The sequence below is a fragment of the Stegostoma tigrinum genome, chromosome 43, assembly GCF_030684315.1.
Source record: "Stegostoma tigrinum isolate sSteTig4 chromosome 43, sSteTig4.hap1, whole genome shotgun sequence".
NCBI lineage: Eukaryota > Metazoa > Chordata > Chondrichthyes > Orectolobiformes > Stegostomatidae > Stegostoma > Stegostoma tigrinum.
The window spans coordinates 4,993,003-5,012,539 of record NC_081396.1 but is presented as its reverse complement, the minus strand read 5'-3'; the positions used below and the strand labels follow the sequence as shown (position 1 = coordinate 5,012,539).

The 19,537-nt window shown below is 45.0% G+C and overlaps 1 protein-coding gene across 1 annotated transcript; it reads right to left on the bottom strand.

Moving 5' to 3' along the window:
* Nucleotides 1-13,748: 13,748 nt before the first annotated feature.
* On the bottom strand, nucleotides 13,749-18,498 carry LOC125449135 (zinc finger protein 239-like). Its single transcript, XM_048524794.2, has one exon. The coding sequence runs from the start codon at nucleotides 17,920-17,922 to the stop codon at nucleotides 16,813-16,815; it is 1,110 nt and encodes a 369-aa protein (XP_048380751.1). The 5' UTR covers nucleotides 17,923-18,498; the 3' UTR covers nucleotides 13,749-16,812.
* Between the last annotated feature and the right edge of the window lie 1,039 nt (nucleotides 18,499-19,537).

The following is a 19,537-nucleotide window of genomic DNA, read 5'->3' as shown; positions in this document are numbered from 1 at the left end:
CTTTACTGATCACGTGTCGTTGGGCTCGCCCCGCCCCTCATTCACTCCCATTGGTTAGAAGTTGACACAGTGCCCTCACCTGACGAGGGAGCAGCATTTCGAAGGCTTGTGATCTGAATCAAGCCAGTTCACCGATGTTGAGAATGAATGCTGAATCTCCATCCAGCTGCTGTTCAGGCTGTTCCAGATTCTCAGAAGTTGCTGAGTGAAATAATCTTCACATTTTCACCTTGGATTATTCGCCAATTCTGTGAAAGCTGTCCTCCGTGGCGACCAAACACTGTGACAGTGCGAACAGTATCTCCCTTTCTCCAAATGATATATACTGAAAACAAATCTACACTTCAACTAAGTCACTGGTTAACGTTCTCAGCTCCAAGGAGAATTATCTGAGCTTCTATTTGTCTACGAAACGAAAATCCGTCTTAATTTTAAATTATTCATGGGTGTGGCCTTTGCTGCCCAGACGAATATTTATGCTGCTTGGCCTGCTGTGTTCATCCAGCCTCACATTTTATTATCTTGGAATTCTCCAGCATCTGCAGTTCCCATTATCTCGAATATTTATTGTCCCTGTTTATTTGACTTGGAGAAAGTGGTGGCGAATTTCCTTCTTGAACGGCTGCAGTCCATGTGCTGTAAGCACTATAGCCCCCGCCTTTCTCTGTAATCCTGCACAACCTCACTGCTCCCCCCCCCCCGCTTAATCCCCACCAACGTTACATTCTTCCTTGTCCCTGTAAATCCGTCCAGCCTTAAAATCATCCCTATTTCTATAATCTCCTCCTGCCTCACAAACATCCCTATGTCTTACCTCCTCCAATCTGGACAAAACTCCCTTTTTCTGTAATCTCCTTCAGACTCTCAATCTTCCTTATCTCTGCAATCTCCTCCAGCCTAAGAACTCTCACTATCTCTACAATCACACCCAACCCTTAACAATCATCTCTATCTCCACAAACTCCTCCAGACTCACAAACTTCCCACTCTGTAAAAGGAGCTCAGGAAAGTCGGGAAATCATAGGCACAACACTGTGGAGTATATTGAAAATTGTGAGATTAAGCTACAGCATAACAAGGGCTAATCTTACAAATGCTATTGAAAAAGATGACTTGCAGGTACAGTCGAAATTAAGGAAATTGGTTCAAAGCAGAAAAGAAGTACATGACCAACAAACTTTTGCCTTGATTTTTGTGGTTAGGGTATGGGGAATAGTCTGACAGCCTGCATTTACACAAATACACTCTCACAGGGGAGAGGATATCCACCTGCTCAGTGTTTTGGGAGGGATTCATTAAGCAACAGCACCCACTGACACACCAGCAAGGTAATTGATTAACTGTAGGTGTTAGTTTCCATCTGTTATTGCTGCTGTTAATCACATACCAGTTTGATGATCTGATGATAATCTGTTTTTACTGATGTTACTAGCCCAATTAATTGGTTCCAGGACAGGGGTTCCCTTATGTACAACATACGAAAGCTAGTATATACAAATGCAATCTCCTAGAGGGATATAATTTTGCAGCTCCAACAGACAAACATTTTCTGTACTAACAAGTGGCTCCTTTATATCTTCCTACATTGTGTTCTGACTTACATGCAAATTGACTTGCAAAAGACTCCAGAATGGAACCTGTTTGCAACCCATGAACTGCCTGTAAAATATTCTGGAAACATATCTTTTTAAAAGCGATGTGTGTGATCCTTCTCCCAATTCAACAGCATCTCTCTCTCTGCTGCCCTGGAATGAGCTTCATCAATCACAGTGAATGGTACAGTATCACTGAGCACAGCAGCTGGTGGCCATTCAGCCCATTGTTGGTACAATCTCTCACTTGTGAAATACTGCAAATCTATCTACAACTTCATTGCCCTGTGCCCACAGTCTGATAAATATTTCCTCATTGGGTTAAATTCCAAATCACTTTTGAAAATGACTGCAGAATCTGTTTCCACCTACCATTTAGTCTGTTCCAGATCGTCAGGACTTGAGTAAAATAATCTCGACATTGGCACCCTACATTATCTTTCAGTTCTCTGAAAGCTGCATTCTGTACTTGCGAAACATGCAGCCAGTGTAAATAATTCTCTCTCTGCAAATAAAATCTCCTAGAAACAAACTGAGCTGCTCTCTCTCTCTCTCTCTCTCCCCACATAACAGAAACCCTTCATCTTCTAATTATTCATAGGATTTAGTCTTCACTGCATAGATATATTGCCCATCTTAAATTTGAGGGGGTTGTGAACTGCTTTCTTGCGTGCTGCAGTCCATGTGGTGTAGGGACACCTGAAGTGCTGTGCAGAGAGGAGTTTCAGGATATTGACCCACCGCAGTGCATTCGTGGCAACTTCTTTCCAACTCAGGATGGCGCATGGCTTGAAGTGAATTGTAAGTGGTAGTGTTCGGATACTTCTATACCTTTGTCCTTCTCGTTTGTAGGTTTCAAAGATGCTATTGAAGGAGCCTTGCTGCAGTGCAGCCTGTAGATGGCACACACTGCACTTGAGTGTTGAAGGAAGTGGATATTGAAGCTCATGGAAGTTTTGTCAGACGGACAGACAGTGTTTTGCTGGATGGTGTTGTGCCAAGTGCTTCGGAGCTGCATTCATCCAGGCAGGTTGGTAGTGTTCCTTTTCACTCCTTTGCAGCTGACTGGGACTGGAATTTATTTACATCAACAGAAGCAGACATTGATGAACATGGCTAAGTCCCAAACTATGATACAATTGTTATGCTGCAGGAGGCTTTTTGGCACATCGTGTCTGCACTGGCTCTGCGTATGAGCATTATGACTGAGAAACGTGAGTCATACAGCATGAAAACAGACCCTTTGGTCCAACTCATCCATGACGACCAAAGTTTCCCAAACCACACTAGTCCTGTTTGCCTGCATTTGGCCCATATCCCACTAAACCTTTCCTATTCATGTACTTGTCCAAATGTCTTTAAATGTTGTAGCTGTAACTGCATCTATTGCTTCTTCTGGCAGTTCATTCCACATATGAACCACCCTGTGTGAAAAAGCTGCCCTTCAGGTCACTTTTAAATCCTAAAAATCTAATTTTGAACTCCCCTGCCATAAGAAAAAGACTTTTGCTATTCACCTTATCTATGTTCCCCATGATTTTATCAGCCTCTATAATGTCACTCCCCTGCAGCCTCCTAAACTCCAGTCAATGCACAATAAGTGATAATAGGAACTGCAGATGCTGGAGAATGTGACATAATAAGGTGTAGAGCTGGATGAACACAGCAGGTCAAGCAGCATCTTAGGATCAGGAAAGCTGATGCTTTGGGCCTTCATCAGAAAAGAAATTCTTTTTGGGCCTAGACCCTTCATCAGAAATGTCAGCTTTCCTGCTCCTAAGATGCTGCTTGGCCTGCTGTGTTCATCCAGCTCCACACCTTGTTATAAGGCACAATAAGTGTCAGCTGAACTCCCAACTGGATTACCACGTTTCAATTCACTGACAGCAGTCCAATATTATTTATACTTCAACTGTGAAGTTTAAACAAACAGCATTACAATTGTCACTTTGCTGTCACAAGCTGCGGTGAAATATATATTCTTAAATTTCTCCATACACACAATTCTGGGTTCTTGTGCCCTTTCCCCAATATCCTGCACATTATTGAAATGGAAGCAATAATCCAATGCTCCCATGAATGTGGCAATTGAACTAGACAGTGCCTTCCAGATCCTAACTACATGCTGTGTCAAACAGAATTGTTTTCACTTCTCACATTTGCTTCTTTTACAGAACACTTTCAATCTGTGCCATCCTATTCATGACCCTCTTCCTGATGGGAACAGTTTCTTCCTGTCGACTCTGTCAGGACCTCTCCGAATTTTGAAATATTGCAACAAACTTCCTCTTGTCCTTCTTCTCTTCAAGGAAATTAGTTTCGACTTCTCCAACTTAAGCTCATACCTGAAGTTTCTCATTCCTGGAACCATTCTCATCAAACTTTTCTGCATGCTGTCAATGCATTTACATCCTTCTTGAAGTGTGGCATCAGATCAAGAGACAATACTCCAGCCAAGGTCTGACCAGTGGCTCACACACGTTCCCCATAACCTTGTCACAGTTCTTATGTGTGAACCTATTGTTGATACGGCCTGCTTTATGAACAGTTCCCTCCAGCTGTCCAAACACCCTTACTGCTTATTGCATGTTCACACCTGGGCCTCTGGGACTGCACATCCTTTAGATTAGGACTCATTACAGGACAATGTTCCCTACAAAGTCTGTCAGCTCACTTTCTCCATATTAAACTTCACCTGCCACTGACTTGTCCTCTCCACTTTGTTGAAACTTTAGTTCTTGCACTCGTCAGAACAATTCATAATCCCAATGCAAAGGGAGAACAATATTTAAACTGTAGGAGACAAGAGAATGCTGATCTTCCTACCAGAAGCAGTAACCTCACATTTCATCCAATTGAACATCATCCGCCAGCTATCAGTTCACTCCTACAACATTGTCTGTGTCCTTTTGAAGTCTAACTCTATTCTCCTCACAGTTAACAATGCTTCCCAGCTTTATACTTCCCTCATACTTTGAAACTGTATGCTGAACACCAGTCACTTGCTCATTCATATAAACCAGGATGAAGAATGGTCATAATGTTGATCCCTAGGGAGCTCCGACACAATCCTTCCTCCAACCCAAAAGATCCCCATTAACCATTACCCTGCTTCTAATTATACAGCCAATGTTGTATCGAAGTTTGTTCTATGGACTTTAAATTCCCTCATGGGTATCCCAGCATGACAATGACAGATTAGCCATCATGCCTTACTGTCATGTCCACATGCATTTTACTCCTCTAAAACAGTTGATTTAAATAGGAGTTCAGTCATGTTTAACAGAGTAAATAAGAAGCATGGGAGCAATGACCAGGCTGGTCTACATGCACCAACAGAAGAGGAACAGGATTAACACTCTCATTTCTCTCATGAGGCAATGTATCAAATGCCTTTGGGAAGTCAACATACATCACATCAACAGCACTACCCTCATCAATCGTCTTGGAAACTGTTGCGAAGTTGTTGTGTGTAAGATTGTAAAATGGGGGAAAGTATTGCATTGTCCCTTTAAAAGACTTTCTTTCCAGTGCGTGGAGTTGAAATGATGCCTAAACAGCATTTTAAAGTGATGGTGCACAGATAACACCCAGATTGAAACATTTTGTGTTGAACAGCCATGCAGCATTTTTACCATGACATCAAGTCTTCAAATTTAGCCAATTTAAACCAAGCCTCTCCCCACTGTGGACTGGCTGGTGTTTCACAAGAATAGTTGGCAGTGCAAACATCTTCCCACACTCGGAACAGGAATACGGCCTCTCGCCAGTGTGAGCCCGGCAGTGTGTCAGCAGACTGAATGAATCAGAAAATCCCTTCTCATACACAAAGTAGATAAATGGGTTGTCTTCAGTGTGGACTTATTGGCATTTCGCAGATGACAGGATCAAATGAATCTCTTCCCAAACTCAGAGCAGGTGAATGGTCTCTCCCCAGTGTGGACTTGTTGATGCCTCACCAGGTTGGATGAATCAGTGAATCCTCGCCCCCTACATCTCACAATGAATGATCTCTCTTCAGTATGCAGTCACTGGCATTTCAGCAGTGTCGATGGCAGGGTGAATCCCTTCCCACACTTGGAGCAGGTGAATTTTTCTCCCCAGTGTGTACTTGCTGGTGTGTCAGCAGGTGGGTTTACTGAGTGAATCGTTCTCACACTTGGAGCAGGTGAAAGGCCTGTCCCTGGTGTGAATTTGCTGATGCACTGTTAGTGTGAATGGCGATCTGAAATGCTTGTCACAGCCTCTACATTTCCATGATTTCTCCCCATTTTCAATGGTATTTCTTCCTATTGTTTTCAAAATCCAGTGATTTTCAGGTCATGACAAACTCGAGTGACTCTGACAGATCCTGGTATGATGTTTCCTAACTGCAGATTCTCCACTTCTAATACCTTGCGAAATTGTTGTGAAACAGAAAGAAGGGAGTGAGAGAGAATGCACAAAATGGAAAGTCAGGTTGTGAAATGGATGGGGATGAATCCGGTAATTTGTGGAGCTTATCTCAGTAGAAAGTGACCATAAAAGCTGCTGGATTGTGGTAAAAACTCAAATGGCTCAGTAACACCCCCAGGGAAGGGAGACCCATCAGCCAGACTGAACCCACCTAAAGACTCTAGCCTCTTTAGAAGGAGGGAGAGGTGGAAGGAGGCAGTCAGAAGAGACAGACTGAAAGGGAGAGAAATACAGGAGACAGAGGAGAGAGGGAGACTTCACACCATTCATTTCTCTAGAACTTTGACAAAAACTCCCAAACCTTCATTCTCCACCTCTGAGGTGGTGAAGGATAGCAGGACTATGAGAATACAATCACCTCTAAATCACAAAAACGTCCCATTCTGAATGAGCTGACATTTTATCATTTTAAATACTGGGAAGACTGAAGCTATTGTCTTCATACCCCAATGACAAATTCCACCTTTTGTCACTGACTCCACCCCACATTCTAGTAAATGTCTGAGGCTGAACTGGGCTGTTCAGAAAATATTTCACACCAAGATGACTTTCCACTGATATACCTTCATCATCACTCAGTCTGCCTCTTCCCATGTCAGCAAAATCACTGCACTCCAATCTCTGCTCATCTGCTGCTGGAATTCTTATTAATTCTCTTGTTAGCACTGGAATTAACTCCCCTAATTGTTGTGACTCCAGCTGATGGGATGATTGGACAATTCAATATCAAGAATGAAACATGGTTTGATAAAATGTTTCTGATCTTCTTTAGTTGGGGAACATACTGAACTACCATTGAGACATATTCATATGAAGCAATCGTTATTGTCTCCACAAGAGAGCAGCATTTACCACATAAAGATGGGGTAAAAAAAACCTTCTCAATATCAAGACCATGTCATGAAAGTCTTTAAACTCCAAGCAAAACAAAATTTTCAATCTCCTTCCCAGTACCATCAATTTATAAAAATTGAACTTCACAGAAATCACACCTACATATACCATTCTTAAATTTTACTTAATTGATTCTTCCCAGTTTTTTTTGGCTTGAACTGTGGAATTTTCTTACATGACTACTCAAAACAGTCAGCTTAAATTCTCTGCTTGTAATAATTTGCAGACTTCAAACTAAATTTATCTGTTCTGGAAGCTGAACAAACTAAATATCTGATGTATCAAACATCTTAAAGATAACAGAGTACTACAGAAAAAGCTCAAAATTATTGATGATTGATCAAAAATACACACTTCCGGAACAACAACAACTGTTTCCAGTTTTGAAATCTCATGGAGCCTGCAGCTGGAAAGGTGTCAGAAAAAAAAATACTGGAGTCAGAGAAAAGTCTCAAAGTTGAGAAAATGTATAGGGCGCAGGCGATACCACAGCAATCTCATTGAGGATCTGAAAGAGGACATAGACAAAATCCTTCACCATCAGTCGAGATAAGCATTCAGAAGAGACAAACATCTCTCTTGGTCTGATTTCATTGTATGCAGATCCTCCCTTTCTAAGCCCAAAACTCCATTTTTATCAGTTCAGAATAGAAATTCACAACATTCCCCCATCCTTTCTCAGGATGGCCTCGCAGGTTCCTTGCTGCTCATTACGGACAGCCTCTTAATTTGACCACGAAGTCTGCTCAGGGTCAGAAATTTCTGCTCCAGTTTTCATGTGACTGAACAAAGTCGCCGTTCCTTGAACTTTGGTGCAAGACGTCCCGTGAGATAGTGGGATCCAGCCAGTAGAATCTGCGGCCACTCTGCCTCATCAATAAGACATTGGGTGTGAAGGGCTAATGCAGCTTGATGGACAAGTTGCGTCCATTCTGAACAATGGGCAGCAAGCTTCTCCCAGTCATTCCAAATATTGCCCCTAAAGATGGTAGCAGCCTGTCGCCCACTGCCCCCAATAAAGATGGCGCCCATCACACGGGGCCTTGTCTCTGAGGGCAAGCTTTTGGTCTTCAGTTCGCCCTCGCTGCGCGCAAGCGACCCGTCCAAATGGTATTTTCTGGGTTTTGTGCCGTACCTACCATGATCACGAAGTCGTTTCGTTTACTTCTCCGATACGTCGTCTCCAACCTCCCTTGTAACTTTCCCCGGAGACAAGAAGGAAAACTCCACCGTCACTGCTCGTTCTGTGCACCTGTTGACAGGACTTTCCAAAGCGCCCGGAATGCTGGGTAGGGTAATCGCCATCAGAAGCAAAAGAAACTTTTACGGATATTCTTCTAAAGCATGGTTGCAAGTTGCAGTGGGATAGCCAAACAATAAGTTATACTAATATCCATCTGACGCAATAACATGACATTCAACTTCCCTTTTTAGAATCATTTGTTACCGAACTGGTGTCCATTAATCCATCATTTTGGAGTGTAGTGTGGAGTTGTGTAAACCACAGTACAGAATAAAGCAAATATGAGAGAATTAAACTGACGCGGACGTGGTGAGAAAATGCCGAGCGAGGAGGGAACCATTACCAGTAAAAGTAGAGAAGACTCTTAGCAGCAATTATGCAAGACAGAGGGAGTGAGCTTCAACTGGGCAACCTCAGCTAATACTTTTAGAAACTCCTTCCTCGTGAAAGTTATTTTTTTTCATACGAAAGGGGCATTTTAAACCTGGCAACAACTGCAGCATATTTTTCCTGCCCTTTGTAACCAAACTCTCTCAATACAACCTGCGAGGTGAGAAGCAGCACAAGTCGATGGCATACAGAAGAAAGAAATTGATGGAAGATTAGATTCCCTACAGTGTGGAAACAAGCCCTTCTGCCCCACAACTCCACACTGCCACTTGAAGCATCCCACCCAGGCCCATCCTCCCTATAACCCACACACCCCTGAACACTACGGGCAATTTAGCATGGAAAATCCACCTAGCCTGCACATCTTTGGACTGTGGGAGGAAACCCACGCAGACACGGGGAGAATGTGCAAACTCCACACAGACAGTTGCCCGAGGCTGGAATCAAACCCGGGTCCCTGGCGCTGTGAGGCTGCAGTGCTAACCACTGAGCCACCGTGCCGCCGAAAGTGTTGAATTTGACTCAGTAAACACAGGAGCAGTTCTTACTGTAACAGAGATGAATGTATTAGTGGGGCAGATTCTCAAATTTACTCACTGTCTCACAGTGACTGGGTTGATACAGATTCCTGAAAGATATATATATAAACATATTTATATATATGTTGGCATTCTTATACTTTACATGAAATCTTGGAATAGTTACTGCAATTGAATTGCAATGTTCAGAAGGAGTCACAATTGACAAGTGGAAGATATGAACAACATTATTCGAGATTGAGGGGAATGAACTGGAACATAGGGATTTTGCAAAAAAAAAAATTACCTTCACAATCCTTGGAATTCAGAACCCACTGAACTAACAAGTGGATACACGTTTGTCTCCTTATGAAACAGGATGTGAATGCTTGTTTTCAGTGGCCTGGTGAGCTCGCGGTTGGTGAGTTCGAGCCAACAATGGGTGCAGTGGTTTGCTATTTCTGTCATTAAGCCCCATTTATTGAGCAGCATAATTGTGTTCAAACGGATTATTTCTCCCTTAGGTCTAGCCTGCAATTCTTGAAGATCAGGACTGATGTGCCAAAGCCTCAACTTCTCTGTCATGCCACAACCTCAAAGCTGACCACTCCACACCATTTTGAAAAACTGTCTGCTTCCTGTATGAACACAGCAGACCAAGCAGCATCTCAGGAGCACAAAAGCTGACGTTTTGGGCCTAGACCTTTCATCAGAGAGGGGGATGGGCGTGAGGGTTCTGGAATAAATAGGGAGAGAGGGGGAGGCGGACCGAAGATGGAGAGAAAAGAAGATAGGTGGAGGGGAGAGTATAGATGGGGAGGTAGGGAGAGGATAGGTCAGTCCAGGGAAGACGGACAGGTCAAGGAGGTGGGATGAGGCTAGTAGGTAGGAAATGGAGGAGTCATGGAGAGAGTGGTCTCTCCGGAAAGAAGACAAGGGTGGACTCCCTTGTTCGCTCCACACTCCCCTCCAACCCCACAACACCCGGCACTTTCCCCTGCAACCACAGGAAGTGTTACACTTGCCCCCACACCTCCTCCCTCACCCCCATCCCAGGCCCCAAGATGACTTTCCATATTAAGCAGAGGTTCACCTACACATCTGCCAATGTGGCATACTGTATCCATTGTACACGGTGTGGCTTCCTCTACATTGGGGAAACCAAGCGGAGGCTTGGGAACCACTTTGCAGAACACCTCCGCTCGGTTTGCAATAAACAACTGCACCTCCCAGTCGCAAACCATTTCAACTCCCCCCTCCCATTCTCTAGATGCCATGTCCATCATGGGCCTCCTGCAGAGCCACAAGATGCCACCCGAAGGTTGCAGGAACAGCAACTCATATTCCACTTGGGAACCCTGCAGCCCAATGGTATCAATGTGGACTTCACCAGCTTCAAAATCTCCCCTTTCCCCACCGCATCCCAAAACCAGCCCAGTTCTTCCCCTCCCCCCACTGCATCACACAACCAGCCCAGCTCTTCCCCTCCCCCCACTGCATCCCAAAACCAGCCCAGCCTGTCTCTGCCTCCCTAACCTGTTCTTCCTCTCACCCATCCCTTCCTCCCACCCCAAGCCACACCTCCATATCCTACCTACTAACCTCATCCCACCTCCTTGACCTGTCCGTCTTCCCTGAACTGAACTATCCCCTCCCTACCTCCCCACCTATACTCTCCTCTCCACCTATCTTCTTTTCTCTCCATCTTCGGTCCGCCTCCCCCTCTCTCCCTATTTATTCCAGAACCCTCTCCCCATCCCCCTTTTCTGATGAAGGGTCTAGGCCCGAAACGTCAGCTTTTGTGCTCCTGAGATGCTGCTTGGCCTGCTGTGTTCATCCAGCTCCACACTTTATTATCTTGGATTCTCCAGCATCTGCAGTTCCCATTACCTTTTCTGTCCCACTGTCTTCCTCTCTCTTCTGGCTCTATTCTATCGTTTACTCCCGTTCCCACCCACCTCCTTATTTTCTGCCTATAAACTGATGTTTTCCCAGCCACTATCAGTCCTGAGGAAGGGCGACGGGACCCTAAACGTTAACTGTTTTCTCCTTCACAGCTTTAGCAGCAAGTTTGTTTTCGTTTATCCAAAAGCTTTCAGTTAAGCACATGCCCTCAACCTGGGTAGAGGCCCTGATAACTTAATTTTTCGGCGCTCGCAACACTTCGTTGTGTTCCCGCTGGATCATCGCTCCCTCCTTTCAGCCTCGATTCTCACCGTTTTCGGCCTGACGTTAAGAAGGGTCCATCCACCACCATTAGTAGCTCCGTGCGTGGTCCGTTCACTGTCGGGGACTGCATATGCGTATCGCTCCCTTGTTTGTGGATCTGAACGTTCACCGCAGCGAATGCTTTGGCTCAGACCGGAACCTGCTCACGGCACAACAACGTGCATTTGTGTAACAACTTTGCACAATAGAAACTTTCCACGACACTTCACATCAGCGTTATCAATCACTACATTAACACAATCCATGCTGTTCTTCCCAGTTGAAGTTTGCTCCAGTTTCCGCACGATGAAGGGAGGTGTGTGCTCATTTCACCAACAATTCGTTTCATCGTTCATCAATTAGCGTGTCGTCCTCACCAACGAACTCCGAATGAGTCAAAACTCCCCCGAAGCCGCTTACCACTATCACCTTAACTCGGTTTTCGCTTCAGTCCACTGCCACTACAGACAAACCTTCCGTTCTTGTGCTTTCTCCCCACAGTGCACCTCAATAGCCCGCATCTGCCGGAGCCTGCAGCCTGTAACTGGAATTGAAGGGGGAGGAGAGAGCATGCGATACCATCTAACACCCACAGAGATCTGCAATCCACTTGCATTCTTGGGCTCGTTTAGAAACACTTAACCAACCCAACTCTGGTGAAACACAAATGAAGAAAGGCTCCATGGGCTCTGCTAGCCCCACAGACGTGTCACACCAAACCCCAGCGCCTTAGCCCAGCCTCACCCAGCCACGTCCGACACTTGCAGCTTCTTCACCCCTAACCCTTCCGCGCGCAGTTCACGGAGCAACCGATCAGCTCGTAACTCCCGGAACCTGAACCCAGCAGTGGGACAGGGTGGAAGTCAGGGACATTGACAGTGCTGTACCGATTCTTGGACTCCATGATGTGTCTTTTGCTGTGGTTCCTTTAGCAATGATTCTCACCTCCTGGTGGCCCTGTTTAATGAGGTAGTTTCTCCCCACGCCCCTGGTGGTCTTGTGGAGTGGGTGTGTGTCAGAATTGCTGAATGTCACAAGCATTCACTGTTAGTGTTTCAGAATTGCAGGCTTTATCGGCACAACAGTCTTGCCATGAAGCCCGAACTTCATGAATAATATGATGGGTGTTATGTAAACCATGATCAATAGTCGATCTGTCCATAGGTTGGGAGTGGGTTTAAATGTCATTGCAAAGTTACCAGGTCCCTCGATTCAATCACTGTACATTTCTACAGCCTCCATGTGCCAGCAGTGGATATTCTGACCTTCCTGAGAACGCAGCAGCACTGGCATGGCGGACCGCTTCAGGATTTGAACCAGCAAAACGCAGGTCAGGGTGACCCAGAGGGCGGATACTGATGGGACATTTTCCACTCACTGTCCAGTTTTGCGATCAGAGGGCATCGAGAGTACATGACATACATTGGGCAGCGCAGTGTCTGTTGTACCTGTCAGGGCATAAAGCAGCAGAAGACCCTGTGCAGGAACTATAAGCAAACAGGGCATCTGACCAAAGGCTGTAAGGCAAAGAGCTGTGACCTGTGTGGGGTAGTGGGCCATCTTTACAAGGCCTGCCCAAGATGGTGATCACGTATGCTCAAACGGTGAGCAGTGGCAACTTGAGCCAAGGATTCTCACAGGACAGTCAGCTGCTACTCTCAGGCAAGAAAACTGAAGTGAGGGCTCACCCAGAAGGAGGGTCAGGCTGGAGAGAAAGTGAACGAAGTCAAAGCAGTGCCGTGGCAATCCACTCAACTTCCACCCGAAAATTCAGTCAATGGAGGTGGAAGTAATGAAGGAGATGAAGGAGTGGAAAACAGTGAAGAAGAAGTGTAAAACAATGTTGAGACACCATGGTCCAGCAGCACAATGGAAAGAAGCAGCTGCATGACAGACAGCTCCTTTGATGGGGAGGGCCATCAGCAGAAAGGAAGAAACAACACCACAGGGGAGAAGGAGAGGAGAACTTCCCAACCTGAAAACACCAGACATTGCGATGGGCCCAGCAAGACTCAACCTCCAGTACTGGATCTGAGCATTATTCCAGCTCTTGCTCCTGTTCTCATGGGCATATTCATCCATTGGGTTCTTGGTTAAAGCCAACAGGAGTATGTGCGTGTGCATAAACAGGTGATAATGGTATCCAGAGCAACACACAAGCTGAGTCTGCAGCAGGAATTGTAGATTTTTAAAATTAATTTGTGAACTGATTGACCAAGACAAAGGAACAAAACATGGGCAAAAAAAAATTGACTTTCAAAGACTCAGCCTTAACCATTGAGCTCATTTGTTATCATTCAAGACAAAATGCTTCAAAAGCTGTGGAAGTTACCTCTAAACCGATTTACAGTATTTATTTCCCTGATGCAAAAGTAACATTAAAACCACCAAACGTGAATTTACATTTTAACCACTTGTGGGAAATTTACCTGAAGCTTAAATGGAGAATCAAAAGTTAACAAAAATAAATGATAAATAGTTTAGGTGATTGTTGAAATTCAAAAATAGTTTATTTTACTCGAAATTCATCTGAAGATTAAGAGAACGTATCAGCTGTCTTAAATTTGACTAAAATTAAAATAAAAATAACTCCAGGCATCATGTACCAGGATACGTCCAAGCAATAAACACCAAATAAAGTAAACACATGTTAATGCTCAGAATCAGATGGGAGTGTTTCAATCCTGTCTGAAAGATATTCTGAGCTTTGGACAGTCATCGGTCTCCAGGGTTCATGAGTGAGACAGGAAAGTAACTGTAATGGGATATGTATATTTGTCTGAAAAGAAATGATTGAGAGTTTGAGACAGAATTAAGGGAAGAAACAGCACTGAATGGGAATTGCAATTGGAATAACTCACCTGGAATGTGGTTAAGTTAAACATGTCAACTGATGGACCTTCCAGTGAAAGGAAATTGTAGGAGAGACTAATTAATGGAAAGCTTCATATGGAAGCATTAGAATCCCTATTTATGAACTTTTAAACAGAAATGCATTTGTTAATCTAACCAATACTTGAGATGTTGGGACTATGCCAAGGGAAGTAAGCAAAGACAGCCTTGGTCAGTTTCTGTGGCACATCCAGTGGACAGTACATTCTGCTTGCTAGGGGGGAGCCAGAAGGCGAGTTACTCACTGCCAAGTTCCCAGCTTCATACAAACGTATTAATTAGATGAATTAGATGATGATCTGGGTCATTCAGCCTCTCAAGCTTGTATCTTTGGCCTGTCTGTCTCCTCTCCACCTTTCTTCTCCTTTGTCCATCTGCTATCTGCCTCCCCCTCTCTCCCTATTTATTTCAGAACCCCCTTCCCCTCCTCCATTTCTGAAGAAGTGTCTAGGCCTGAAACATCAGCTTTCCTGCTCCTTTGATGCTGCTTGGCCTGCTGTGTTCATCCAGCTCTACACCTTGTTATCTCTGTCAGAGACAGACAGCTGTAGCTGGGCCTGAGTAATGAATTTCAGTCAAACTTCACCTTCTGATTAGTTACGTTTTGTTTTTGCTAAAATAAGCTGACAAAATGAAGAAATTCCCTTGGAGATAAACATTCAACTGAAAACGACATCCTGCAGTTAACCAAATGTATTAATTAGTCTCCAGTCAGAAATATGAGGACTGAGCCTGACCAATTTGACTCAGTGACAGTTGCGGAAAAGGGATATATTTCCAAGATGTTGTGATACTTGGAGGAGACATTGCGGTGAGTGGTGCTCCTACGTGTCTGCTGCCTTTGTATTTCTAGGTGGTAGAGTGCATAGGTTTGGAAGGAGCTGTCTAAGCAGCCTTGGTCAGTTTCTGTGGCACATCCAGGAGATAGTGCATACTGCTTGCTCGGGGGGAGCCAGAAGGTGAGTTACTTACTGCCAAGTTCCCAGCTTCATACAAATATATGAATTAGTTGATTAGACTCCCTACAGTGTGGAAACAGACCCTTCGGCCCAACAAGTCCACACCGCCCCTTGAAGCATCCCACCCAGACCCATCCCCCGATAACCCACACACCCCTGAACACTATGGGCAATTTAGCATGGGCGATTCACCTAACATATCTTTGGACTGTGGGAGGAAACCGTAGCACTCGGAGGAAACCCACGCAGACACAGGGAGAATGTGCAAACTCCACACAGACAGTCACCCGAGGCTGAAATTGAACCCCAGTCCCTGGCGCTGTGAGGTTGCAATTCTGACCACTGAGCCACCGTACCAAATTGATGATCTGGGTCATTCAGCCTCTCAAGCTTGTACAGCCATTCAATAGGATCATTAAATTCCACGTTCCAATCTATTCCCAATATTCATTAATCCCACTGCTAAACAAAAAAAAACTCCCTATGTCTTAAAAATATTTACTGATTCCATCTCCAACACTTTGAGACAGTCAGCCCCTAGACGCTGAACTCGGAGAAAAAAAACCTCTCTTTCCGCCTTCCTGAATTTTAATTCTAAAACAGTCTAGTTCTGGACTCACTGACAATAGGAAACATAGGCTCAATTTTACATAAAATCAGTGGGTGCCATTCTTGGTCAATTTCATGCAGTGTTTCTTTCTGTGTGCTCTCCGTGAGTTATCTCACACAATGCTCTGCTGTTCCCCTCATTATAAATGCACCACAGGCTTCTATGGCTGTGTATTTTCAACAGTGACAGAAGAATTTGGCACTCTGCCAGGATCGGGATCATCTGGGAATTCTGTCAGCAGCTTCGTGTTTAAAGCCAAGCTGTGCATCAGGTCAATCGCAGCCTGCCAAGAAGAACCCAGAGTGCATATCATTGGAGCGAAACAACACAGGAATGCTACCGAGGGCACCTGGAGGGCATGGGTGGCAATTCATTGTAAGCAGAAACTCATTTGTAAGTATATTGCTACTTTATGTCATTACGCGTCAGTTCAGTTGTCAAAAGTAACAACAGCTAAAAGAATCAGGCTACCCATCCTTAGCACCTGACAGTGTCAGAGCCCTGTCTCAGGGCATGCTTCTCTTTCCACACTGTAGCGTTAGAGCTTGTCATTGTTCATTGTAGGGGCATCAAATGTGGGGAACAGTTCAAATACTTGAAACCACTAATCTTTTGGAGAATAGGAAAACAAGAAACACAAGTTACATTCAATTCCAGGAACCAACAGGGATTGCTTGTCTTTTGAGGGCCTATCCGTCTAATTATACTGCTCCCAGCACAATTGCATTCCTGTTTTCTTCCCCATTGGAATGACTCCGTGTAGAAAGGTATTATACATGAGATGGAAACAGCAGGGGCAGCTGATCATTCTCATTGATGTAGAAGGCAACATCCATGCATTTGTTGTCAATAGATAGAGAACAGGGAGAAACTAATAAGATATTTAAAAAAAGACTTAACACACTGTACTGAACACAAAGCTGACGTGATTGTTTTTCAGCCAGAACATTAGCCCCTAAAATTGGACTGACGTTTAATAATATCAGCAAGAATAGGCTTAAAATCAAATGGTTTTGTCCTGGCTATGCATAGAAAATTCCAGTTGCTTCAGTCATTTGTGAACTTGCTGGTGACTCAACAAGTGGGATGACAGAGTAAACCCATTCCTAGTCTCAGAGTAGGTAAGTGGCGTCTGCTCAATGTGAACTTGCTGGTGTCTGAGCAGGGTGGCTGACTGAGTGAATCCTTTCCCACATTCTGAGCAGGTGAATGGCCTCTCTCCAGTGTGAACTCGCTGGTGCATCAGCAGTGCAGATGAATTAGTGAATCCCTTTCCACACTCAGGACAGGTGAATGGTCTGCTGGCAGAGTGAAGGCGCTGGTGTGTCAGCAGGTTGGACGAAGTAGTAAATCTCTTCCCACAATCTGAGCAAGAAAACGGTCTCTCCCCTGTGTGGACTCGCTGGTGTACAGTGAGGTCAGATGATCGCTTGAACCCAGTGCCACAGTGAGTGCATGAAAATGGTCTCTCGTCAGAGTGAACACGTTGATGGATCATCAGTTCACCAGAACTTTTATAGAATTTCCTGCACTTTGGACATTTAAAAGGTCTCTCCTCAGTGTGAACCCGCTGGTGTTTTAACAGGACGGAAGACTGAGCAAATCCTTTCCCACATTTCGGGCAAGTGAATGGCCTCTCCCCAGTGTGAACTCGCTGGTGTATCAGCAGCTCAGATGAATTAGTGAATCCTTTCCCACAATCAGGGCAAGTGAATGGTTTCTTTGCAGAATGAAGTCGCTGGTGTATCCGTAGGCTGGATGATGCAGTAAATCTCTTGCCACACTCAGGACAGGGGAACGGCCGCTCGCCAGTGTGAACCCGCTGATGTACGGTGAGATCAGCTGATCGCTTGAATCCTGTCCCACAATGAGCACACACAAAGGGTCTTTCATCAGAGTGAACGTGTTGATGAAGCATCACTTCCCTGGAACTTTTGTAAAACTTCCTGCAGTTTGGACATTTAAAGGGTCTGTTGTCTGTGTGAACACGCTGATGTGTCAGCAGATGAGATGACTGAGCGAATCCCTTTCCACACTCAGAACAAGTGAATGGCCTCTCCCCAGTGTGCCTACGTCGATGAATTTCCAATTCGGACGGGCATTTGAATCCTTTCCCACAATCCATACATTTCCACGGTTTTTCCATTGCGCAGGTACCCATTAGTCTCTCCCAGTTCAATGATTACTTCTCCACACAGACAACACATGTACAATTTCTCCCCATTGTGAATAGCATGATGTTTCTGCAGGCTGCGCAGCTGCCTTGAGGTTGTTGCCTTGTGCTGGAACCACTGGTGTTTGTCTCTGTTTTCTCCAGTTACCCTGATGTTTAAATTTCACCCCCACTTCCCACTCAGAGCACAGAAAAATTTCTCCTTTCACATTTCCAGGTGGATGATATCCAAGCTCCGAACGATTTTACCATTTGGTTTGGTGAGATTATTGTTTCTGTAAACCCTTCCCTCACACCCTGTAAAGGGAGTTTGCAGAACAGCTAACCACGAGCGAGCAGGATAGAGATACAGAACAGGCAATCCGAGCTTGAATCAATATTTACTCCTCGTGTTGTTTGCAGACAGAGCCAGGGCCCAAGGCTTTCCGCTGGGGCTCGGTGCTGGGCTTGCGGCCTACCTGAAGCCTCATCACTAACCCTCGGGCTCGAACCCTCCCTCGACCGCCACCCCTCGCACTCACTCGACTCCACCGAGCCTGGTTCCGCATCGCCTCTGCGCATGCTCAGTAGTCACAGCTCCAGCGATAGACGACTGCTCTGGGCCAATGTGACGAAGGGGGCGGGGCCGATCCTCGAACCAGAGTGAATGGGCTCCGAAGATAACAAAGTGTGGAGCTGGATCACAACAGGCCAAGCAGCCAAAAGCTGACGTTTCGGCGAATGAAGGGTCCAGGCCCGAAACGTCAGCTTCTGTGCGCCTAAGATGCTGCTGGGCCTGCCGTGTTCACCCAGCTCTGCACCTTGTTATCTCAGATTCTCCAGCATCTGCAGTTCCGACTATCTCTGAGGGAAGATATCGTTGTTTACTTCTCCACTGTTTAATTAATTCTCCCGTTTATTTCTTCTCATTTGATCTTCCACTACGCACCGAGAATGGTCGGAGGTTGTAAAACTTGTCACAGCTTCCATTTTTTACGGAACTATTCACACCCTTCAGTCTTCTCGCCCCACTGCCCAATCACTCTGGTTGGAGGATCGGCCCTCCAGCCCCGCTCCCTTCGTCATACTGGCCCAGAGCAGTCGTCTATCGCTCTCACCAAGGCTCCTTCGATAGCACCTTCCAAACCTGCGGCCTCTACATCTAGAAAGGCAAAGATGCATGGGACTACCACATACTGCAACGTCTATACCAAGCCTTCATAACTAGGACCAGAATCATCATTCTTTCACCACCACTGAGTCAAAATCCTGAAACTCTTTTCCCAATAGCACCGTGGATACCCTGACATCCAAAGGACTGTAGACATTCAAGAAGGCAGCTCACCACCATCTCCTCATGAACAATTAGGACTGGGAATAAATGCCAGCCTCGTGTTCAATGTCCATATTCCATGAATAAGTTATAAAGGATCAGATTGATACTTCACTGAAATTGAGTGTTGTAAAGGATACTGCTGGGAACGTAGACTAAATTACCGTTCAAGGTCTGTCCAAATTGTTATACATGCACACAGCTTTTTATTTTCTTCAAGTAATAAATTTGTCTTGATGAATGAGCATTGGCAGCCCTATGTGAATAATTACTGACTATCATACTAACTAA

Coding starts and splice junctions, on each gene's coding strand:
- LOC125449135 (XM_048524794.2), bottom strand. CDS start 17,922: ATGGGTACCTGCGCAATGGAAAAACCGTGGAAATGTATGGATTGTGGG.